The sequence below is a fragment of the Corvus kubaryi genome, unplaced genomic scaffold (assembly GCF_017639235.1).
Source record: "Corvus kubaryi isolate FWS band 111438036 unplaced genomic scaffold, C.kubaryi_AGA036_p1.0 37334, whole genome shotgun sequence".
Classification (NCBI taxonomy): domain Eukaryota; kingdom Metazoa; phylum Chordata; class Aves; order Passeriformes; family Corvidae; genus Corvus; species Corvus kubaryi.
The window spans coordinates 15,419,711-15,443,310 of NW_024581108.1; the positions used below are offsets into that span (position 1 = coordinate 15,419,711).

The 23,600-nt window shown below is 47.7% G+C and overlaps 1 protein-coding gene across 7 annotated transcripts in view; it reads left to right on the top strand.

The window, feature by feature from the left end:
* The window catches only part of SZT2 (SZT2 subunit of KICSTOR complex), a 54,680-nt gene that overhangs the window by 6,693 nt on the left and 24,387 nt on the right, over positions 1-23,600 (top strand). For 5 of the 7 annotated variants that reach the window (XM_042030469.1, XM_042030470.1, XM_042030473.1 and 2 more), the window contains exons 9-36: positions 684-854; positions 5,910-6,141; positions 6,813-6,942; positions 8,165-8,307; positions 8,937-9,089; positions 9,442-9,556; positions 12,093-12,298; positions 12,687-12,911; positions 13,330-13,408; positions 13,738-13,835; positions 14,101-14,269; positions 14,747-14,861; positions 15,364-15,477; positions 15,967-16,167; positions 16,289-16,401; positions 16,909-17,050; positions 17,572-17,730; positions 18,377-18,581; positions 18,798-18,910; positions 19,352-19,610; positions 20,969-21,134; positions 21,219-21,311; positions 21,484-21,565; positions 21,698-21,979; positions 22,347-22,485; positions 22,718-22,834; positions 22,952-23,015; positions 23,376-23,561. In XM_042030469.1, coding sequence (XP_041886403.1) covers positions 684-854; positions 5,910-6,141; positions 6,813-6,942; positions 8,165-8,307; positions 8,937-9,089; positions 9,442-9,556; positions 12,093-12,298; positions 12,687-12,911; positions 13,330-13,408; positions 13,738-13,835; positions 14,101-14,269; positions 14,747-14,861; positions 15,364-15,477; positions 15,967-16,167; positions 16,289-16,401; positions 16,909-17,050; positions 17,572-17,730; positions 18,377-18,581; positions 18,798-18,910; positions 19,352-19,610; positions 20,969-21,134; positions 21,219-21,311; positions 21,484-21,565; positions 21,698-21,979; positions 22,347-22,485; positions 22,718-22,834; positions 22,952-23,015; positions 23,376-23,561 — 4,271 coding nt within the window. The remainder of the gene's footprint in view (positions 1-683; positions 855-5,909; positions 6,142-6,812; positions 6,943-8,164; positions 8,308-8,936; positions 9,090-9,441; positions 9,557-12,092; positions 12,299-12,686; positions 12,912-13,329; positions 13,409-13,737; positions 13,836-14,100; positions 14,270-14,746; positions 14,862-15,363; positions 15,478-15,966; positions 16,168-16,288; positions 16,402-16,908; positions 17,051-17,571; positions 17,731-18,376; positions 18,582-18,797; positions 18,911-19,351; positions 19,611-20,968; positions 21,135-21,218; positions 21,312-21,483; positions 21,566-21,697; positions 21,980-22,346; positions 22,486-22,717; positions 22,835-22,951; positions 23,016-23,375; positions 23,562-23,600) is intronic. The other 2 variants (XM_042030471.1, XM_042030475.1) reach the window with 1 other exon arrangement.

Sequence of the window (23,600 nt, forward strand, 5' to 3'; positions counted from 1 at the left end):
TGAAAAACTAGACCCCTGAGAACTGTCCCAAATGCTTCTCCTGGTTGTTCTTATTTTGTGACTATTAATGACTGAGAGTATGCCAGGAGAGCTTAGTTTAGTTACCAGTAAAACATGGAAACACCCTTTCATGTCCCAGCGATATGCTGGTGCCATCTGCTTTCTGTAACTTGGCAGCAGAAGCCACGTAAACTGGCAAGTTTGAAGAGAGCTAGCTTGGGACTTGGAAATGCTGAATCTTAAAAAGATCAGCTGCTAGTGGTTTAAGCTCAAGTCTTCCACATCCTGATATCTTTTAAAAAGCACCTGGGAACTTAAAATTTTCCAGGGAAATCCGTAAAGCCCCAACGCTTGCTGTGTGACTGTTGAAACAGATGTGCAGTTTCTGCCTGTCTAGGCTGGATGTGGAATTCCAATGTGTGTCTTGTCACAAAAGCTGTCCCAGAGGAAGCAGTGCCTGTCACCCCACCCTGTCCCTTTCCCAGGCCTTTTGGCCACACTGATGAACCTGTTTGCTGTATTGCAGAATCAGGAGTGGCTGTAAGTGGTGCCTGAAGGATGTACTGTTTTTCAGGCCAGCGAGTGTTCCTGGCAGCTTTTATAAAGCTCTTGGGGAGGCCTGTTGCTGCATGATGGGGCTCAGGGGAGCTGCTCCCTCACAAACCCATCCCTGCCATTTGCAGTGTCCCAGCACAGGCTGTTCAATGAGCACCTGGTGTCTGCAAGCAGCAACCCTGCGCTGGCGATGCGGAGGAAGAAGCACACGGAGAAGGAGGTGCACGCCGACCTCGTGAGCATTGTTTCGGTCCGGCTGCGCGAGGGCTACAGCATCCGGGAGGTCAACATCACCAAAGGTGACTCTGCTGCCTTAAGGGCTGGAGACTCAGATAGGACTCTGTTCTCAGCTGCTTAGAGGAAAGCACAGCATCTGCCATCTCAGCAGAGTGGTGGTATTGTGGAGGAAGGAGCCATTTTCCCCAAATTCTGTTTTCACAAATAATTGCCTGCTGCAGGGCTGCCCAATATTGTGTGGTTATGCACTTGCCAGGCTTGCTCTCTGTGGTTGTGCCTGGGGAGAGACAGCCAGTGAAGCACTGTATCTTGGAAATGATTCCCCACAATTGCAGAGAAACTAGTGACAGAACTGGGGTTTGCAGAGTTTTTTGGGATTTCATCTATATTTCTCTTTTTTTTCATCCCTCTCTAGTTCTTTGCTAGATGCCCTCCAAAATACTAACGCAAAGTTGAGCCCTTTGGTACAACAGGCTTAATGCCTCCGAACTACAGTCTTCCAAAGGAAGAAATTGGGTGAAACAAGGATATTGTTAGGTGAAAATGTCAGATCAGTCAGGACCGTGATCAATTCTAGAAGACCATAAAACCTTCCAGTGATCCTGTTCTCTCACCTGACTCACTAGACATGGCACCTGGAGGGTGAGAACTAGCTGCTGACTAGGGACCTTGAGGGGTTTGATTATCCTAAGGAGGGCCAGTAAATCCTACCTAAATTTCCATCTCCAGCTGTGACTAGTGCTAGTACTTTAACCGAAGGGGAGATGAAAAAATCCAAATGCAAGCTTATTAGTACACAGAATGTGTTTTACATCAGAGAATCAAAGTCTCTCCCAAACCATTCCAAACTTGCCATGTGATGTTTTCTGTGAATTTACTGTGGTCTGCCTAAAAAACATGTAAATACCTTCTGCCACTGCTCTGGTTGGAAGACTGTCCCAGAGCTTCATTGCTCTTTCTCTGGCTTCCTTTCTAAACTCCCTGAGACCAAATTGGACCTGTGTGACTATTATTTTTAATTAAATTTATCCGCCTTCTCTGCCTTCCACAAACATATTTAAGGACATCTTTCTCCTTGTAACCTACCTTTTGGCAGGTTAATATTAAGCAAGCAGGTATTTCACCTTTATTTTGTAAGGGCAGGCTTTCTGTTTTGTTTATTCAGGTTAATAGGTCTTTTTTTTTTCCCCTTAAGTTGTTTTCTTTTCAGTTTGATCTCATGTTTCTCAAAACAGTTGATAAGAGTGTTTTAAGTGTAGTTTTATCAGTGCCTTGTTCAGCAGCATTGACACTTCCTTGCTTCTGAAGTGAAATAACAAATCTGATAGACTGGGAATCATGTGAACATTCTCCACGACTGTATTGCAGAAATCTCTGAATCTTTCATGCACCTTTTCTTTCAACTGATGAGTCCTTGGGGGTGTTCTATTGGGTTTTGTTTGTTTAGGAGTCCCTACATGTGCTGTCCTTCACATGATAGTACTCTTAAGTTCATTTTGCTCAGTTCACCTCCTTGTTCCACTGTGATGCCTGGGAATTGCAGTTCTTTTGCCTTGATGCATCTTACAAACTGAATGGATCTAAATCACCATTTTTGGGGGGAAGATTGCTAGCAATCATATTAGGTGGGATAATTTCTAAAGTTGGTCTTCTAGGAATCTCCCTAATTCCTTGTTTCAGAAATTTTCTGTTAAAAGTAAGTGTCTGCTAAGTTTTCCCGGTGAGACAGCTGTTCCAGTAATGTCTGCAGATTGCTTTCACTAATGTCGGTGTGCCATGAGATTACTTCCCTTAAATCCAGGCAGATTAGATCCATTGCACTCTCCTTGTCTAGGAATGTCTGTGAAACAGTGTGACAAGTCCATTCGTGTCCACACTCAGTGTCTTTTATTCTTCTGTGCCCAAGTTCACTTACAACTTGAACAGTGCTGGATAAAAAGCCTTTCTCTTTAATCTGGCAGCAATGCTGAAGTGCTTTTGGTGACTGTAGTCCTATACAGAAATGCTGGAAGAGCATTCACCAGGTATGAATCATTCAAAAAGCAGTCAGACAAGTTCACATTGTATTTTTTTTGCACAAAGGTGTAGCTACAACCTGTGGCTCAGGATATTGTAAAGCAGTGAATTCCTGCACTCTGGAGGAATGTATTAGAAATATCACAACATGTTACCATGCTCCCTGCATTTTCCTCCAGGTATTTGCCTGCTGGCTTTTACTCCTTGGAGTGCTAAATGGATTGGTCTCCCATTTTTACAAGAGCAGAGAGCAGAAGAGCAGCTGCTGGGTCAGAGTTACCTTCTGTGGTGAATAGCTGTGGGCAGGTGCACAGGAGTAAGAGCAGGGTAAACATACATGATGATAATCTCTATTCTGCTTTCCTTTTTTCTTCCTTTGAGCCCTCTCTAGCTCTTTGCAGCTCAGGGGCTCCTTGAGCCAGAAATACTTTCTGTGTATTTTTTAGAAGAAATTTGAAAATGAAATGTCAGAGGTATCAAAAATATAGAGTGTACTTCTATGCAGCCTTCAGACTAGTAGCAGATAATGTTATTTAATACTTTGGAAAGGCTAAATGCTCTGGGGAGTTGCTTAAAATTTTGCTGAGCTAACAGGTAAAAGTAGAGTTGAGGAATTTTAGACATTCAGTACTGCCTTTGCTAAGGAAAAACATGTTTGCCTAATCAGGGCTCTCTGAGCCATTCTACAGAGAAGTGGATAACAAAGAACAGTTAATTAACCTGGATTGCCAACACTTGCCAATTAAAGGCTGGTAAGGAGCCAGCTGGCTGTGAAGCGAGAGGAAAAAAGTGCAGTTGTGGACTTTGACACTGTCGCTTTTCTCCTTCACTTTACCAAAGACAAAATAGATTAAATAGCTAGCTTTGTGCTCAGAGTTGCCTGGGGAGGTTGTTTGTGATATTTATAAGTGTTCTGGTTACCCTCACTGTTTGATTTTTATATATTTAGGTATTTAGGAGGCAGCTTGGTTAGTTAGGAATGCAGAAGTACTTGTGAAAGGAAAAGGATTGGAAAGTATGGAAGGAAAAGAAGCTTCAGGGCCATGGTGCATAATTGAGCCCAGCTCTTTTACTTTCTGGAACACTGTCAGGGGATCTCCCTCTGTAGCAAAAAAAAAAATTCTCGCCATTTTGTGTTGAGGGCAGCCTGGAGGATGGTTTTCAAAACATCATCTTCCTCTGTGAATCAGTCCAGCACCAAAAATAGCTGGGCAGTGAGAATGGCTATTCTCTAGTGACAGGAATCAGGAAGACAAAGTGAGTTTTCTAAAAAAACAGAGCTGGACTTTGTGAAGGAAATCAAAGTAGGAAGAATTTTATTATCTATAAAGTCAGGAACAGAAAGAGATTGCTTTGCAGTAAGAAAAAGCTGAAGATTCATCTAGGTGTAACTTCAAACTAAGTAAATATTTTGCCTGTGTTTTTAGTTTTGCTTGTGTGGGATCATAGGAGTGAAGCCAGGATGACTAATGGAAACAGAGGTGAAAGTTGGAAATATTTTCATTTATGATCTAAGCAAAAATGTGGGAATTTACTTATCATGTTTTCTGTTGATGAAGTAGAAAGGCTTTATTATGAGAACAAAAATATTGTGCAAGTAGCAGTGGATGAGCCCTAAAGCAATAAGAGTGAGGTGACAGTATGAAATAAAAAGAGATGAATTTATAAATTCTTGTTTAGCCTCTCTGATAAACTAGACAATCTTCATAGGAAACAACAGATGGTGCAATCCTGGCAAGTGCAATTATAATAACACAAACCATCCATTGTATAAAATATTAGTGACCTTAAATAAAATCCTACTAATCCCCCAGATGAAGTACAGGTAAAATACAGTATACACTTCTGATCATCTTTTTTCAAGAAAGGTGAGTTCTTAAGGTGCAGGAAGGTCTGGGTCTGTTAAGAGGAATGAATGTTTTGTCACAGTAACAGCTGAAACTGAGTAAGGATTTATTGGTAGTGCACACTCCCTGTCAATGTTATGGAAATGAAGCTGCTCAGAATAAAAATGATTTAATCAAAAGAACAACCAAGCATGAATTTGGCATGTACTCTGTAAGGTTTCTTCTAAACATTGATGGGGGAAGAGTGCTCTGAGGGAACCTCCCAGCAGGGACCATGAGAGCAAAAAGATGGCTTTAAAGTGGAGCTCAGCCTGTGAAGGGGATGGCATGATGTGCCTCTGACAGCAGCAAATGCAACTCTGCAGGAAACAGAGCATCCAGGCTGATGATCTGTTCAGAAGGTTTCCAGCACATCCAATCACTTATCACACAAACGCTGCAAGTCTGGCAAAGTACAGAGCAGGCTGGACATAGAATAGATGATCGAGCAGCTGAAATCGCAGCATGGTCATGTGTTTCCCTGGGATGTTTTAGTACAAATACACATGCACAGTCAGCAGGAATGGGACAGGTCTCTGCTCTTTTGGCTCAGCGAGGCCTGCTGTCAGGTGTTAGTGTTAATCTTATTAGGCTTGCTGAAAGGAAATGGTAAAAATATACAGGTTGAAGAATAGGTGAATATTCATTCTTAACAACTTTGGGAAGAGAATGTAAACATGGTGAGAAGCTTTGAAGACTGAAGTTCTAGATTGCATGAAATACAGTCTGTGCAGGATGAATAGAGATTAATTCAAGAATTAGGCCTCACCTTCCAGGTTGTTTATGATCTGTGTCCGTCAGATGGCTGTGTTTCTGCAATGGGATGGATTAACTCTGTGCAGTGTGGATGACAAAACTTTATACTTTAATGGCCCTGCTCATCTGTGCAAAGCAGCAGTTTTCTTGGAAACAAAGATGAGGCTGTGAAGAAGAGAGCCCATTGCAAATGTCAGCTCTTCCTCTGAGTTTCAGATTCCTTCCCTAGTGCAGGTATTACATGTACACTTAAAGAATTGAGAACTCTTCACCAAACGCCTCAGTGCAAGCAAAGCCTCCATTAGGTGGAGAGGAGAGTGACTTCAGCTAAAGCAAGCAGTTAGATCACTTTGTTCCCCTCAGCAATCAAATGATCTCATGGTACTCATGAATCTCTGATCAGACGTAAAGCTCAGATGTGTATGGAACACCTGAACTTGCTCTTCTGCTCCCATGCAGGTGGGTCTCAGCTGGAGGTGAAACTGGTGCTGCTTTGGAAGCATAACATGAGGATTGAGTACTTAGCTGTGACACCTTGGCCCCTGGACCCATCAAAACGCAGCACTTGGGTGGAAGTGACAATGGAGGGAAGCTATGACATTTTGCATGACATCAGTTGCACCATGAGGAAGCCTATCACCAGTCTGTACCGCACCACAGTCATCCGGCGCTTCTGGAACACCTTGCAGAGGTGAGCTGGACCATGCCCAGCAGTTTCCAGTGCCCAGTGTAAACAAGTAATTCCTTCCTTGGCATGAGGCTTTTTCAGGTGGCCATCCCAACCCAGGGTTCAGAAGGAATGTGCTCTGAGGAGGGGACACAACTGGTAACAAGCTTGTTGTCTAGCCAAGGAAAAGACTCAAACTGGTCTGTGATCTAGTTTGTAAGGATGCTTCAGGGTGATGGTGTGGCTGCTCCTGAATCTGGATCCTGGGATGCAAACCTTACCTCTGACTGCCATCCCATGGAGGTCATGTGTTCTTACAGCACACCCATGCAGCTGTGCTGTGTGGTCACACCAGGAGCAGCAAACACATCACACGTGTCTGGGGCTGAAGTGCCTGGGGTCATAACCATTTCTTGGCCAGGGTGACTGTTACATCCAACTCTTTGGCAGATTCCTTTTCTAGCACTTCATTTCCAACTCTGTTCATCCTCTGTGTGGATGAGGCTGCTACACTGAAGCCCCTTTAACACACTCTTTGTACTTGGGCATGGAGTTCCAGCATTTCCCAAGGAAGCTCTGTTGGTGCAGATGGGCTCCCAGTACATAGGGCATGCTGTGTGTGCAAGCTCTGCGCTGACTGGAGCAGCAAGGGGGAGAGCACAGGCTTTTGTGGCTAACTGCCTCTTCTTTTACAGCATCAACCAGACAGATCAGATGCTGGTACATCTGCAGTCTTTTGACACAGTCCCAGAACACTTTACCATTCCTGAGAGCACCAAGAATGGTGTGCCCCTGTTCTACATCCCCCCAGGATCCACCACTCCGGTATGTTGCCTCTCTCTCTAATGTGGGACAGGTTGTCTCCCCTGCCTGTTCTTGTACTCAGGCTTCATCTCTTGCTCATTTTGTCTTCATCTTATCCTGCTCAGTCAGAGAGTTCAGGTGTGGTACAGTCAACATCCCATGCTATGCCTTTCCCCCTCTGAGACATCGCCCTATGTCTCCATTGATGCAGCTACAGCTCTAAGCCCAGCAGCAAGTCTCCTAAGTGTGCTCTGAAACCACCTCCTGTAGTGCTGTGATGTGTGAGACCAATGGGAAGGCTGACACGCTTGCTTTTGCTGTGCTTTTTCAGTGGATGCCCCATAGGCATGGAGTTGCTGCTGGCAGTGCAACCACTGCCCTGGAGATGTAGCTCAGTACTGTCAGGTGAAGATACACGATGTGCTGAATAGTTGTTTAATAGGCTCATTGCTCTGAGCACTCATGTGGAAGGTGCAAGAGAGATACTTGCCATCTGCACAGCAGAAACGAAACAAAATATGAGCTAATAGTTTCCACTGCAAAATTCAAACTCATTGAAACTCACTAAGCAGAAGAGCCAGCATATTATCTGTTCCCTGCTACCAGCGTCCTTGGCATAGATGGAAGAGGACTAGCAGATACTAAAGTTAGGGGAGCTTTAATTTCAGAGAATTATTCCTTTTGTTTTACTGTTTAAGTCCTTCTTTAGATTTGCCTAGTACATTTTCCCTGTGTAGGGTTATGTATCCCAAAGTATATCTGGAACATCTCATCTTGTGGCTAACCACCACTGTATTTCTATGTCAGCAGTGTTGCTATAGTTGGTGGAACCAGTGTCACCATACAAACCTATTAGAGTTGCCCAATGCCACCCTTTCTGGCACCCTATTTGCCTGAGCACTCTCAGATGAGTAATCTCAGTGTTTAATTACTTTGCTGACACAAGCCATATATCCCCTTCTCAGTCAGAAGGCACACAGTTACATATGCCATCTTTTTCGTGGTTGATTTACTTGATGCTAAGTAGTTAAATTCCTAATTATCTTGACATTTTAGGAGCCTAATTTATTTTTGCTTACGCTGCACTGTGTTTCAATGTGAGCAGACTTACTCTGTTCAGAGGAAATTACCCAAAGCCAGGGATGTGGCCTTCTTGGCCTACAACAGCTCAGCTGCTAGAGAAATTCTTACTCTCTCTGAGTAGAGCACTTTCATGCTGAATATTGTCCTGTCATTTTCTCAGGTGTTATCTCTGCAGCACAGTGGGTCCGACTCAAGCCATTCCCAATTTGCCTCCTACTGGAAGCCTATCCTTTCCATGGATGCCAACTTCTGGCAGAGATGGCTGCACATGCATCGTATAGTCATCCTTCTGGAGCATGACACGTATGTAATGGGCAGGGCTGAGCTCATGTGCACGCTGTGGGCCAGCCTGGGAAAGCAGGGTGTCCAGTTCAGCCCAGCTGAGGAGTTGCAGCTCTTTTGCAGGTGCCTATGGCCAAGGGAAGGGTTTCACTAGTGGAGCCTAATGGATGCTGAAGGTTTGTTTATCTGAGAGGGACAGTAGGTTAGGAAGTCATCTTTGTTGAGAGGGGGAAGATAAATTGTTTTTCAGCTCCCTCTTGGATTTTGATTTCCTGATTGCAGGGGGTATGGGACCATTCATTTGGGAGCTAACCCACATGCTTTTGTTTGCTGCTGGAAAATGTCTTTCCCAAAAGTACTGCCTACCTGAGGCTGGTCCTAGTTGCAGAGTTATGTGAATAATAGTCATCTATTGCATGGAGGGAGATGGCATACAAGGGATGTGCTTTCTGCGGTGTGGAGATTCCAGTGCACTCAGGGAGTGTGGCTCTCTCCACTGTGAGATTAGGGGAGGTGCTTGTTTGTTGGCTGCTGTGGAGGAAAAAGGCTGATAGACCAGTCAGAGTAGGATGGATGCAGCAAAGCCTCTGTGGGTTTTGGGGGAAGAAGAGAAACTGCAGCTCTGAAATGACTTTCTGCCCACCCTGCAGGCCTGTGCCCAAGCACCTGCACACGCCGGGCAACAACGGCCGCTACAGCACCATCCAGTGCCGCATCTCCCACTCGGCGCTCACGTCCCTGCTGCGGGACTGGAGCAGCTTTGTGCTGGTGGAGGGCTACTCCTACGTCAAGCTGATCCATGGGTGAGTGGCTCTGACACGGTGCCATGTGGGGAATCGGGCATGTGGCCAGAGCAAGGATCTGGTTAGACCAGTATGTGGTGATGGGCCTGAAGCAGATGTTTACAGGAGAGGATGAGAGCTAGACAAGGGAGTATGAAATCCTGCAGTTTCTGAACTGTTCCATTGTGTTCCAGGCACAGCCCAGAGGGAGAGGGAAGCCAGCTAGGGTGGTTTCTGCATGCTAGAACTGATATGTGGTACTGTGAAGTTGTGTGGGCTGTTTGCCTCTGTGGAGCAGACCTCTGCTTGGTCTGGCATGACAGAGCAGCAAGATCCATGCCATTTCAGCCTTGTCCTAATCCCTCCTCCCTAGGTCTGAGGATCTTACCCCTTCCTCATTCTATGTGGTACGAATCATCTCCAAAGCTCCCTGCATGGTTCTCCGGCTGGGGTTCCCCATTGGCACACCTGCACAGGCCAGGAACAAGGTGAGAGCTGGCTGTCTGCTTTGTGGGGTAGGAGTAGAACAGGAAGTTCTGAATGTGGAAACGGTGGGTAGATCACAGGCAACACTGGGCAGCTACCCTCTAATAAGTAACTACTATGTTAAGGCTTAGATGGGTTTGAATCTGTTGTAACAGAAAGGGTCAGTTGGGACAAACTTTCTTTGTTAAGTCTATGAAAGATCTAAACCCAAAGACTCGAAGATCAATAGCATAGCTGGTCACATGGATGTTTTTCCCACTGCTTAATTCAACTGTGGAGCTTGAAATGACTCAAAGGTTATCTAGTCTATCCTTCTGGCCAAAGCACAATCAATACCATCTGTAAAGAACAGCAGATACTTGTCTGACTCATCTGTAGAGACCTCTGTGATAGATGTACTACATGTTCCCTGGGCTATCTCTTCCAGTACATGTATATTGAATCTCTTGGGCAGGGAGGAAGTTAATAGTTAAAATGCAAACAATGCCCCACAGAAGCAGTACAGGGAGAGAAAAAAAATTAGTACCTAGGAAATGTTTTCAGGATAAAAGTCTGCCAGAAAGACTTTTAGTAACCTTTTTGTATCAAAAGAAACGGGCTGCCCCACTCAGATGCAGAAGGTGGAGTTTACCACCAGTTACAATGGCTGAGACAAGTCTAAGTGTTCCTAGTTAAAGCATGAGAAAGATGCCCTGCTATTAAGCTATGTGAACTTTTTAATATGAACAAGAAGTTTATCATTAAATCTAGGTCTTTTATCTTCATGAAAGAAATCTTTGGTTTGTCTAACTTAGCTTTAGTGTTTGAGATTAGTCTGAGGAGAAGCTGACAAACATGGGAAGGACCATCTCTTTCTGAGATAATGAACCCAGATAATACTAAATGTTCTGGCACTCTGGCAGATCTGCCGTTTTATGTCTTTAGGGGATCCAGGACTTGGGCACAGGTTGCTGGGCCAACATATGGGCTTAGTAATGCCAAGTGAAAGGTTTTTGTGAAGGAGTTCCCTCTGGCAGGTATAAATCATTATCTATTTCATGTAGAAGGTGTGAGACAAGCACCATACCCTGCAGCTGTGGACAAGCTTCAGGTCATTGCAGGAGGAGCTGTATGTAGGTCATAAATTGTATCATCCACAATATTATTTTTTTTTTGCCTGCCATAGGGCTGATTAACTACCCAGTGTGGAGGATGGCAGTAGAACTTAGCCTGCTTTGTTTAAGGAAAAGGTGTTTTTGTGCTGAGCAATTCAAATTTCCAATGCTGAAGGGAAGGAAAGCAATTCATACAGTTGACTTTCAGAAAGCTTTAGGTGAGACTGTGTAGGGCACAAGTGTAGAACTGTAGGAATGGGGTGTCACAAAACAGGAACTGGCTTGGGGAACAAAGTGAGGAAATTGAAAAAGTGCTCTGTTTCATCACAGCAGAAGCTGTTTGTGATTTTCCCAATCTTTTTTTCTAGTCAAAGGGTAGGGAATTCATTTGCAGAAAGGTAACAGGTACTGAGCTGGGGAAATGTGTGGGTGGCACAAAGCTATTTCAACCTTTGTGCTTTGGTGACACCTAAGCAGCGCAATGGTGGCTGGAAGCCAGTATGGATAACTGCAAAAAAGTGGGATTTGAGAGCTTAAACACAGTTAGTGGTTCTGTGATATCAGTATGAAACCACAGAGGGGTCCCAAGTGGCAGGATAGTGCAGGAAAGAGCTCTTGTTTAACATTTGGGTTTGGGGACATTCCTTTCCTCGAAAAAGACATAGTAATGATGGGAAAAGTTACTGAAATAATTAGTGTTGAGGAAGATGGAGAGCTGCTGTTCTTCTGTTTGCCTACAACGGTAATAAAAATTGAAAAAAGTTGAACAAAGATCATGGAAGAAACCTAACTGTAGAAATTTCAAATAAAACGCTGGGCTATTGTGGGAATCAGATGCTGGCATGGGTAGAACCATATTCAGAGCTGCTAAAAGCTAAAAAGAGTAATCAGGAAGTCATTGTGGAAGTATCTTGGAAAAAGTTAACCTAAAAAATAACCCAGGCTCCTGAAACCTTTTGCCATAAAGGTTTGACAAATGAACACGATAGTGAGGGAATACATAAGACAGAGCCAGACTGTTCCCACAGCTGATATGGACTAGTTTACATTTACTGTGGGCTGTTGAGGAGAGGAGGAGGGAAGAATGAGGGTGGGTGCTTGGACTGTTTCTGTGGAGAAGCTGGCATGCAATTAATTTGTTTTTAATCTGAGTTTTGGAAGGCAACTTCTTCAGCCTTGAAATAGTCTTGGGAGTTTTTTAACGTTCCTTTTGCTTTTAAAAATACTTGCAGTTGTTAAAATAGGGACCAAAGAGCCTTGTGTCATCTTGATCTTGGTCTTGCTAGTGCCTCAGAAGTAAAATGACCTTTAACTTCTGCTCTTCTGTGTATTCAAGGAGTGTTCTATTCCTTTTGGTCAAGCTCTTGTTCTAGACACTTATTTTGAGTAGTTTATGTCTCCGGACAAAGTTGCTCATGTTTACCTTTTGCTTTTGCCATGACAGATAGTGGAAGACTTACGGGACCGAATCTTGCAGCTGCGCTTTCCCCACAGGGTTCAGAGCAAGGAGGCAACTCCAAAAGCAAAGAGGAAGATGTTGGGCAGCAGTTCTCCCTCCAAATCTCCACCTGTGGCTGGGGCCCAGTCAGCCCTCTCAGACAGACCCTGCCTTGTTGTGCTGCACAAACCATTGGAGAAGCTGCTTATCAGGTAGTGATGGAGTAGCAGGCTGTCAGCACAGTCCCCTTGCCCTGGGAACTGGGAAAGAGGAAGGTCTGTGCATGGTGCTGTCAGTTGTAGGATGAGAGTGCTGTGGATGAAACTGGTGCTTGTTGGGGTGGGTTTGGGTTGCATGGCTGTGAGTTGCAGCAGGGGTTCCTGGTGGACGGAGAGATTTGTCACTCTAAATAGGATATAGAAGTAAATTTAGTTACTGCTGTCTGATCAGGATCCTGTGCTGGGCCAGCCATGTTCTGCTGCTGGAAGACGCTGTCCTGGGCCCAGCAAGTGGGTTGTGAATCCAGATAGCTCTGACTCTGAACGGAAAAAAAAATACATTTTTTCCATCTCAGCATGCCACACTTCTGCCCTCTCCTAGGTATGAGAAGCTGCCTTCTGACTATCGAGCCCCCTTCGTTCTCAACCTGGAGCATCCCCCCGTGTCTGGTCCCCTCACCATGGTGGCCAATCGCACTGCCTCTTCAACCCTGGCCTCGCTGTCCCGCTACTTCTATCACCAGCGCTGGATCTGGAGTGTCCAGTCAGGGCTGGCACCGGCTGTACCCATCACTGCTGTGGCCCAGCTCCTTTCCACACTCACAGAGTAAGTTGCACACCTGACAGGGGTCCTTTCTCCAAGCTAGTCATGGGGATGCAGGGAAAGAAGGTGGACCTGAGGCCTTATTATAGGTAACAGTTTAAGCTACTCTGCAGAGGATTTTGGTCCTGTACACAGCTTCTAGAGCCACTTGGGTCAGTGCTTTACCCAGTTCTACAGCTGTAGTTGAGGAGAATGAGAGTCCTGGAAAACATGCAAAAGGGCAAGAGGTGTTACTGTGCCTGGAGCATGCTGATCTTCACACAGGCTGTTCTGGCAGTGTTGTATCTCCCCATTCCCTGTGTGTAGCTCCCTGTCTTGGGAAGGACGGTGTTTTGGGGTGAAGGGTACAGTCATTCTTGCATTTAAAGCTTACACTATGGGTGGAGAAGTCCAGCAGGTCTGACTTCCTCTCTGTTGCAAGGGTTCGTCTGTCAGAGGGTTTCCACTTTGCATCCAGCGGGGATGGAATTATCAACATGGTGCTGGAGCTGCCCATACAGGTGAGCCTGGGTTCTGTCCTCCTGTGGACACAGTCCCTCATTGCTGGTTCTGGGTATAGATTCACCTTTCTGTGATAGGATTTATCATCCGCTTCTAGCACACAGCCTTGACATGTATAGGGAGAAAGTAAAGCAGCTTGTGGGTTGAGCATTTTTCTGCCTTCATCTGCAGAGGAAGAGTTGGTTTGCTGGTAGGGTCATGCTGTGCTGGAGGAGTTCTTGGGGTTGGGACAGGCTTCCTCTTTCCACCACTGCTAGTGGAGCTGGGTGATGGGGCTGTGCTGTGTAAGGGGGTACTGGGTAAGGCTCATGCAGTGTCTCCCCTCCAGATTGATGGCTCGACTGAGAGCAGCAGTGACAGGGAGAAGCACACCTGTGTTGTCCAGTACATCCTCTTCCCGCCCCACTCTACCTCCACCAAGGACAGGTGAGGCCGCTGTTCTGCTCCCAAGGAGGGCTGGCAGTGGAGTCACGGCTCCAGACTTGCCTTTTGCAGTCAGTGTGTGTGGAAAGGAGGGGGACCTCCACAATCCAGTAGAGATAACCAGTTGTCATGGATTGATCACCAGGTCGCTGGGGCTTCGCTTGCCAATCTTGGGTTCCTGTGGCTCCTCTCACAGCTGTGAGAGGAGCTGCAGTGGGCTGCTAGCTCTGTGCCGTCTCACAGCACTTTCCTTTTGATTTCCCTCCAGCTTTTCCACAGATGATGACAATGATACAGAGGTAGAGGCCATTGAAGTGGACACAGAACTGAACCTGGTCACTGAGTGCTGGGTAGAGCCACAGAGTGGCCATGTCCACAGTACTGCTGAGAACTGGAAGCACCTCCATGGCTTGCCCTACCAGAAAATACCTAAAGCAGTGAGTCCCTGAAAGGGGAGGGGCTTGGGCTCTTTTGAGGAGGGAGAAGGCTTTAATGCATCACGAAACTGCAGGTAAATACTGAGGGCCAGAAGGTATGGGAATGCTAGTCACAGAAGAGTCTGAGATTTCTAAAAGAGGAACTGGCCACTGGCCATAAAAGGTTTCTGGATTGCAATGCCATGTATGTGACACTGCTGTGGGATAACTGGGAAAATGCAAATTATTTTGTGAAGAGTCATTCCATTGGAGGGGAGCAAGCTGGACCAGAGCAGGGACTGCAGGTAGTACTGCCAGCACTCCTCCTGAGGTGAAAACAGGCTAAAGGGCTGGTGGAGAAGGAGGGGGCCATGAGTGAGAATAGGGCAACTCAGGGAACAGGTTTATGGGTGTTCCCTCTCCTTACTTTTAGACTCTTTTCTTCTGCATTTGTGGGTAATAATTCTGCACAAAGTGAGCCTTGACTGCTTATTGCAGCTGTACCCCCGGGACCTTGCGTGCATTGCCACCATGCTGACCTTTGAGTACGTCAGCCAGTTGTGCCAGAACGAGGAGTGGGTCTGCCCTCCTTCAGACACCAAAGCTGCTGAAGGTGAGTCCACCATCTATGTCCTAGCAAGCTTGATGGAGCAAAGAAGCAGCTAGGTCTTGAATGTCTCAGGACCTGTAGAAGTTCCTGGAAGTTGGAACAGGTATTTTGACAACTTTGTAGACTTTGATGTCTGTGGGTCACTTTGTTGCACTTACACTAAGCTGGCAGAGAAATTACTTCATCCTGGGAAGGCCTAAAAAGCGTTGAGGCTTTCTGCCTAGGCTGGAGAGGTGACAAGGTGACCTTGCTTGAGGGGGATTGGTCCAGATGACCTTTCCAACATCAACCATTCTGTAATTTTGTGAGAGGAGCTGACTTAAGGAGCAGGTGGAAGATGAGCTCATATCTTCAGTAATAGGCCTGGTGTGCCTGAGAAAATGATTTTATAGAAGTTGTAAAGGATGTAAAGAAAGAGCTCCTCTGTTCTCAGTTACAAGTCACAGTTCCCAGAGCAGTTTGTGGGATGCTTGTTTTCTGGTGGTCCTGTTCATCGCTGTTGCAGATCCAGACATGGGGCCTGGCTTTCGAGTGCATGAGATCCCATTCCAGTTCAACCTCATGAAGCTGTTGCCCAGATGCCAGCAGGTGGAAATGTTCTTTCTAATGCTGACAAAAGGTAGGTACCTCTTTACCACCTGCCTCTCCTTGTTCTCCCTCCTATGGGCAGCCTGCTCCACGTGCTTTTCTCCCTGGGCAGCAGCATGTGAGCACTGTCATGCCTCTTTTAGTAGCTTGATGCTGTCCTTCCCAAATCTGCAGCCCCAGGGCTGTCCAGCTATATTGCTGCCTTTCCTGGGATGATAATTTGTAAGAGCTGCTTTTGAAATCCTTAAACCTAGATAGTTGCTTTGTGGTGGTGGTTTCTAGTGTGTACCCCCAGCATCTCCACCACAGTTACAGTAGCAGTGTGGGTCAGTGCAGGGTAACTAAGGATGCCAAAACTACAGGGCCTCCTCAACACTCTCCAAGTCGGTCTTGCAGAGGTGCTGGGGAAATTCCTGGCTGTGTGGAAGTGTTGCTTTGCAAAGGGCTGTCTCCTGGGGTCCTGGGCAGATGGTGGCTATGGAAATGCTGTCTCTGAAGCTGCCATGGTTCCATTTTGAAGCAGAGCATGAGGAGGTGACCAAGGACTCTTCGTTTGTGCCCAATGAAATGCTACTAAACCTCTTCCACGGCTGCCTTCAGCATGACCTCAGTGACCGGGAGATCCCCATGGCTGATGCCGATCATGTGGCTTTCATGGAGCAGGTTCTGCAGCGGGATCGTGATGGCCATCAACCCCCCTTCACGCTCCCTGTGATCAGAGGTAAGGACCAGGAGTGTGGCAGTAGTGACACCAGGAGCAGTGAGCTGTTTCGGGAGCATTGCTTTCAAGTCTCATCTTCAGCTGGTGTTTCTCAGGTTGTTTTCTTTGTGCTTCATTTCAGAAGAAACCTTAAAAGCTTCTGGGACCCTGGAGCAGCAGGATGCTTCTGCGTCCTATCATCTTGTTGGCAGTAATGGTACCAGGGATATGACTGGCTCCACAAGTACTCTGCAGGTACTGCTGTGCTGCTTTCTCCTGACCCCCTCGGAATGCAAGGCAGCAGCTGTTAAAGAGCAGGAGAGTTAGAAGGGCTGAGAAAGATTGAAAGGCAGCTGGTTTTCCCCATCTTTGGCAGCAGTTTAAGCTGTATCCTGTGGCTGAAGTCAAGCAGGAATCTAGAAGGTATGTGGATCGTTGCATTCACTATGGGCCAAGCCTGTTACAGCAGCGCTGGTGCTGTGCTGCAGATTGCTCTGAAACCATGGGCAGTCACTGCCTAGAGGTCAGAACTGGCCCCAGCAAAGCTGGCTAAGCATCTCCTGACTGTTGTGCTATACTCCTGGCGCCAGGCTGCTCCCAGAATGGTGACTTCTAGAGCCAGGCTGCAGAGGTGACCAGGGTGATTTCAGCACTGTGTCAAATAGCAGTCGTGGAAGAACTTGTACTGTGTGGTTGCTCCCTGCCTCAAGGCGGGCCTGTGCCATATGCTATGAGTTTACCCAACTTCTGTTCTTCCCTCAGAGCCTTGGCAACACAGAGCTGCCTGAGGATGATGTGACACTGAGTGACACAATGGGGCCCTTTCCCCCTCAATGGCGATGTTATGCCAAGCTGGTCAACCCACAGCACGTGTTCCTGACCTTCCTGCCAGCCACCTTTTCAGGTGAGGGGGTCTGTTGTGGGGAGCAAGAGGAGGCAACAGTCCTAAGCACCTCCTCAGGAAAACAGAAAAACCAGGATCAGCTCTTGTAGGGTGGAGAGAAAATTGAACAGCAGAGTTCATGTGCAGTCTTTTTGCACCACATGGCTAGGAATAAAGTAGTGCCAGGTGTTGAATGTCCTGCTCTTCTCTCCTTGGATGTGGTGCTGCCCACATAGGGTTTTCAGGCAGGGGATGTGGTGTTGAGTTGTTTACTGGCTGCAGCCATTTGGACTGTTTTCCCAGTAGGGTTGTTAATGAATGGAGTAAGGAGATTGCTAACGGGATGGTCTGGAAGAGTCCCTGCTTCTGGGCATTGGCACTGGTCTGGCTTCCACTGAGTCACTGGTGAAGTCTGCTAGGCTCAGGTGAAACTGCTTCTACACACAAAGGGGTAGCAGGAAATCAGCTCTCTTGGGAGTGTAGATTGAGGGGTTAAGCTGTTTTCACTGGACAGAGGATGATTTTATTTTCTTTTCCTCCAGATGTACAGAAGCTGATGGCTTGTGGGCTGGACAAATCTCCGAAAGATGAGTGTCAATCTGGAGAAGATACCATGGGACCTGTCTGTGCCGAGCGAGTCAGGGCTGAAGAGGGGGATGCTGCAGTGCCGTTACCAACCCTCAGCATAACACCAGCCCAGGGTACTGACAGCACCTTGTTAAAGTATTGGTATCCTTGCTAATCTTGAGCATACTGTTGAGCAGATTAAAGCAGGAGGAATAACAGGCTGCTGCAGCCTGGCAGCTCCTGCCTGGCAGTCAGCAGAGTCAGTACAAGAGGCGCAGTGATGTTCATGGGGATATGAAGGAGTGTGAGTTGGGTGCCCATGGCCTAAGGTTGGTTCCTTGTGGGCAAGGAGGTTGCAGGTAGATAGAAGCTACTAGGAATGGCAGTAGTGGGCTGCAGTGGAAAGTCAGTGTCTCTCATTTCATGATCCAGACTGGCACTGTCAGCAGCACATTGTCTTAGGGAGAAGGGCACAGTTCTTGAGGTATATGGGATTTGATTGCACAGCCCCTAGGGCAGATCAGCCATGCTTGCAGTGAGGATGAAGGGTTGTGCTGCTGCAGGAGGCAGTGGTGGTGGTGATGAGCAGTTCATGGCTGTGAAGAAGGGGATCAAGGTTGCCAAAGCACTGGGCTGAGTGGTTGGGTGCTGGGTGAGGGTGAGTGGTGAGAAGCTTGAAAACCCAATGTCTAACTGTGATGCTTCTGTGAGAGCTGTGATGTCTCAGACAGGAACGAGGAATCATCAGAGGCCTTTGTCTTAGAATTGTTTCTTTTGCAGAAGTGAGCCATGACCCTGGGGAGCAGAGTGGCCCCTCCCGGAGAGATGTGCACATCTCCTTCTGTCGCCAGAACTCACAGTCTGAGCTGGGCGAGTGCCACCGGTTTCGCTGCCCCATTTACATCTACAGCTGCTCTCTGGAGCTGTTACGGGAGCAGCTCGTCAGCCCACGGGCACACCGCCCTCCTCGGGACATCTTTTTCAGGTAATACCAACCATACTTGGTACCTAGACAAAAACCAGAGGAGTTTCCTTGACAAGAGGCTGGCTCCAGCCCTGCCGTCTTGACTTGGCTTGGCCTCTCTACGTTGTAGAAGCCACTGCCTGTGCATGCCCTAGGCTCTGCTTTACTGGCACCAGAGCCATTTACAGTCTAAAATGTGCTTCATTGGTACTACAGGTCATGGTTCCTCTTTTCCAGGTCCCAGTCTCTGGAACGTCCTCCAACTGCTGCTTGGCTGGACCACAAGCACAAGGAGTTGGTGACTTACTGCACGCTGCTGCAGGAGCACTCCCACCAGTGCTATGTGAAAGGTGAGCAGCAGCACAATGGGAGCTGTGGCAGGGCTGGGGTTGGACCCCGGATCTTCTTCTAAGAAAGCAATGTCTCATTTTCCTTGTGATCTTACTCCAGGCAAAGGGAGGAGCTGTGGGACTGATGTCCCACCAGGAGGGATTTAAAGATGCCTCTCTGCATTCCCTATGGGCCTTGCAGCGTCTGTTCCCAAATCTGTGGAGTGCTGTGAAGGAGCATCCCTTCTTTGATGCCTTGCTCTCACCTTCAAGGTGGCAGATCCCATGGGCACTCTGATGTCACCCAAGCCCAGACTAACATGTAGCATTAGGTGCCCTGGCTGCCTCCTCTCTCTCCAGGTCTGTGTGGGGACATGGTGAAGATCTGTATGTAGCCACTGCCTGACTCCCACAGCCTCACATCCTTGCCATGGAGTGCTCAAGCACTGTGTTTACCTGTAGGGCTGTTCAAGAGCCTTCAGCAGTCACACAGCATCAGCTCCCAGGACCTGCTTACTGCCATGGATTACTGTGAGGAGCTGCTCCAAGAGATTGATATCACCAACTTCCTGCTGACGGTGTGCAGCCATGTCCGCTCGTTCCGAGAGAGCCATCAACATTTCCACACACACTCCAAGACAGCCGGCTTCCAAGTGGGCAGCATGGAGCAGGAAGAGGAGCAGAGCTCTAGGGAACGAGGTGTCTTGGTCTCTGAGTCAAGGTAGCAACCCACCAGAGTCTTGCTTCTGTTCTTAGCATTGTGCCAGGACAAATCTTTCTTCAAGCGTATTTTAGTCCTTGCTAGAAGGAATGCTGTAGGACAGAGTCTAACAGCCACACAGAAGAGCAGATATTTACAGCGAGATACCCACCTGGTGGGTATGGTGTCCACCAGGATCTTCTATTTTTTAGTCTCTGGTGACATTCATCCTTTCTTTCTCTTGTAGTCTTGGCTCATTACTGTCCCATCTGGCCTGACCTGGAGGGCAGTTTGTCTGCAAGCCTTGTTTCTGGAGAAATTGTGCATCTCCTGCTGCTTGACTCATTTGAGTTTGCTGTTGACTCTAGTGTAAAAGACAGCTTTGTTATCCTTTTCTAATGAATAAAGTGTCACTTTTTTTAATTAAAACTCTGGAAAAAATGCACAAGAGATAATACCAAGGCAGAATTGAAATATGCTAAACTTCTGTCTTATTCCTTAGGGTATTTATAAGATTTGTATTGCCTCTGAAAACTTCAGGGGGGAAAAAAGTGCTATGCCTTAGTGTCAGTCAAAGAAACACTTAGGTCCTTTGTCCTCAGCACAGTTCCTTGATGTGAATTCACTGGCATTTGTTGGGAATCTCCAATGCTATGTCATCTTATAGTATAAATCATTGAGGTGAGACTGTGGTTTTGAAGAAAGCTTAGTGTTTGAAGTCAGGTGACTTCAAGTGCTGCTTTCCCCAAGAAAAACTGTGGGAACATTGTTTTTGTTACAGGATATTATGAATCACCTATCCCAAAGCAAGCTGCATAAACTTTTCCTGAAGGGTGTATATATATATACATTGTGACACATTGCACCCAGATCTGCCACCTCTATCACCGGAGTACCTGCAGAGTGCTTTGACCAGTCGACATCCCACTCCCCAGATTGCTTTTTCTGAGTTTTAGGGTCTGATTCTGCCATGGAGCTGCTGAGTGGCCATGGGCCTGAGCTTTGCTGCCCAGCCACTGGGGTGCTGGCATGGTGGTGCTTGCTGTGAGGTGCTCTGAACTGGCTGCTGGTAGTTCAGGTTGCTGCAGGCCTGTCCCTGTAGTCTGTGTCTCTGTTTCCCAGGCAGGGTGTGTAGTGTGGTGTACAGGCATGGCGATGTGATCAGCATGGTTAAACTACCTCAGGCCTGGCTTCAGACAGCATGAGGCCTTATCTGGGCACATGGGTGGCTTCTGGGCTGTGGAGTTGTGGACATTCAGGTTGTGTTGACACTGATGAGGTTTGGGGAGCTGGGAGGTGGGATACTGGCAGGATGGATAGCACATAAAACTTGTGTCATTTCTCAATCTGCCTGCCTGACCTGTCCACAACCCTGTCAGTGCTGAAATGGAGGACTACAGCGAGCAGGACTCCCATAACATTGCCAGCCCCACGGAGGAGCCAAAGAGCAGCGTGGGCACCAGCTGCTGTTCAGAATTTCCCCTCTCACTGCTGGAAATTGGACAACCCTGCCAGGCACACCCAGACTTGCATAAAATTATCCAGGTGAGGAATGTGCAAGCTTGACCTGGCTTTGACAGGAGGGTGTAGAGTAGGATGTCTGCTTCATATGTGGGATTTCTCTTTTAGGAAAAATTCCTGGAAATTGGAAGTTTACATTTCAAGCCAGTGCCATCAAATCCTCACTATTTCTTCTACTGCCCACCATCAGCCAAGAAAGAGGTAGGCATGGGGTTGTCCTGGCAGGCACCTTGTGGGGTAGCTTTGCTTGGTGTCAGATCTGGATTTGGGGCTGGCAGACCCATGGGTAGACTGAGTCCCTGAAGCTCCCATCAACAACCTGCTGTATTGCCTGGCATGGTTCTAGTATGTGCCCTTTCTCTCTCTGTCTCAGGAAGAGGCATCTCGGGATCAGGCAGACAGGAAAGGCAGTGAGGACATGGAGGGATCAGAGGCAGAAATGGCAGCTGAAGAAGGTAACATTTACTTGCTCTGCCTTGGAAAAGAAAATGTCTGTCCATGTGATAATGCTTTTCGGGGCTAGGTGTGTCTGGTGGGGCCTTTGGAGATGTGAATCAGGTTTGCTGACAGGGAACCTGTATCAACAGGAGCTGTGTCTGGATGCTGCATTGCCACAGAGAGTGACCCAGAGCTGGAGGTGGAGTACCGTGAGAAGCTGGAGCATGAGTTCCCAGACACAGATTCCCTCTCGGACTCCAACACGGTGAACCAGGATGACGACTCCTTCAGTGTGCTGGGAGGGGACTCTCTCAATGAGCAGGAGTTCCTGGAGCAGGAGATGCCCCCGCTCTTTGTGCACCTGACCTGCTCAGTGAAGCTGCGTAGCCAGCACAGCTCCATGCCTGTGCAGTCCCTGCCAACTTGTCTAGGTAAGAGCAATCCTTGCTGGGAGGTTAAATAGCAGTAGTGCTTCAGTCAGGTCCCTGCTGGGTGAGCAGCCCCTGGAACAAACATGCTGTGTCTTAAACAGCAGTCTCTCTGGATCAGCCTTCCCTGTACAGAGCCCCCAGGGTTTGCCATCATCAGACAAGGGCTTTTTTACCAGGTCTCCCACTTGCTGTGGGATTGGTCATGGAAGGTTGAAAGGATCATGGAAGATGATGGTGGCCTTCTTGAGCCTGTCCAGGTGTGTGTGACAGCCACCTCTTGCAGTCTCTGTACTTGCCACCAGGCTGGGTATGTGTGTAAGCAGAGATGTTTGTTGCTTGAGTCCTTTGGTTTGTGATCTCTCCTCAGGGGAAGTTCTGGGCTGCCTGGAAAGCTGCCAGGGCTTGAACACCATTGACTTGGGAGACCTCTGTGTGACCCTGGACATCTTTGTGTTGACACTGCCTCTGGAGATAGAAGTTGTGAACACAGACATCCTCCACAACAGGTAGGTGGAAAGAGGCCCAGTCACCTACCCTCTGCCTGCTCTTCCCAGGCAGTCATTCTTGGCTCATTTCCATGTACTGAGACTTATGATTCTTCTTTTCACAGAGCCTGTCACAGTCTTAACTAAAATATTTCCTAGATAGGCTCACCTTCTGTAGAGATCCCTTTTCTGCTCTCTGTGTCTGTTTGTCCTCTCTGGCCCCATGCTCAGGCTGCTCTCTCTCTTGTGACAGGTGCACCTCGGAGAGCAGTGTGTCCTTCACGCGCTCTCCCGGGCAGCCATCCTCTTTCCGCTCGGATGAGGATATCATGCACAACCTGGAACGGCTCCCGTCCACTGGAGATGAGAGGTATGCCACTGCAGGTATAAAAGCCCCTCACAGGTTCCTTTTACTGCCTGGGAGCTGCACTGTGGTGGCTGCACGAATGAGAAGGACTGGTTGATTCTTTTGTCTCCTCTCTCCTAGGCACCATGCCCTTTCCAACCTCCCTGGAGTGCACAGGCAGGCTATTGAAGCCACTATGAATGAGGTAAGCCAGACTTGCCTCCCTGCTTCCAGCTAGAGCACACAACTGCTGTTCCACTCTTCCTAGCCTGCTCCAATCTGCAACCTGTCAGCTGAACTGACTGTTAGGCTTTACTGGTGTCACATAGGCTGTTAGCCTTGTGGTTCCCAAAAGCGTGGGATTACCTTGAGAAAATTCTTGCTGCGTTTGCGGTGGGCCAGGCAGAGCTGCCTTCTAAAGGCCTCTTCTTAGGTACATTCAGGAGATGAGGGATGTAGGAGATGGGAGAGACTGCCTTCGTCCTGTTGGGGCTTGGGTGAGGATTGGGGCAGGCTTGCAAACACAGGTCACCTGGATGTCGCTCTGTGTCCTTGCTCTGCTTAGATTCGCTGGCTCCTGGACGATGAGATTGTGTCAGCGCTGCGTCACTCACAGGTCATCAGCACCTCCATCCTACACAGGGTGGCCACCCACATCTATAACTCCAAGGGCCGGCCCAGCTGCCACAGCGAGGTGGTGCTGCTCCAGTTTGTCTTTGGGCCTGAGCACTCTCTGGAGAAGTTCAAGGAGGTAAAGAGAAAGCCCTGAGGCAGCACCACGCTTTGCTAC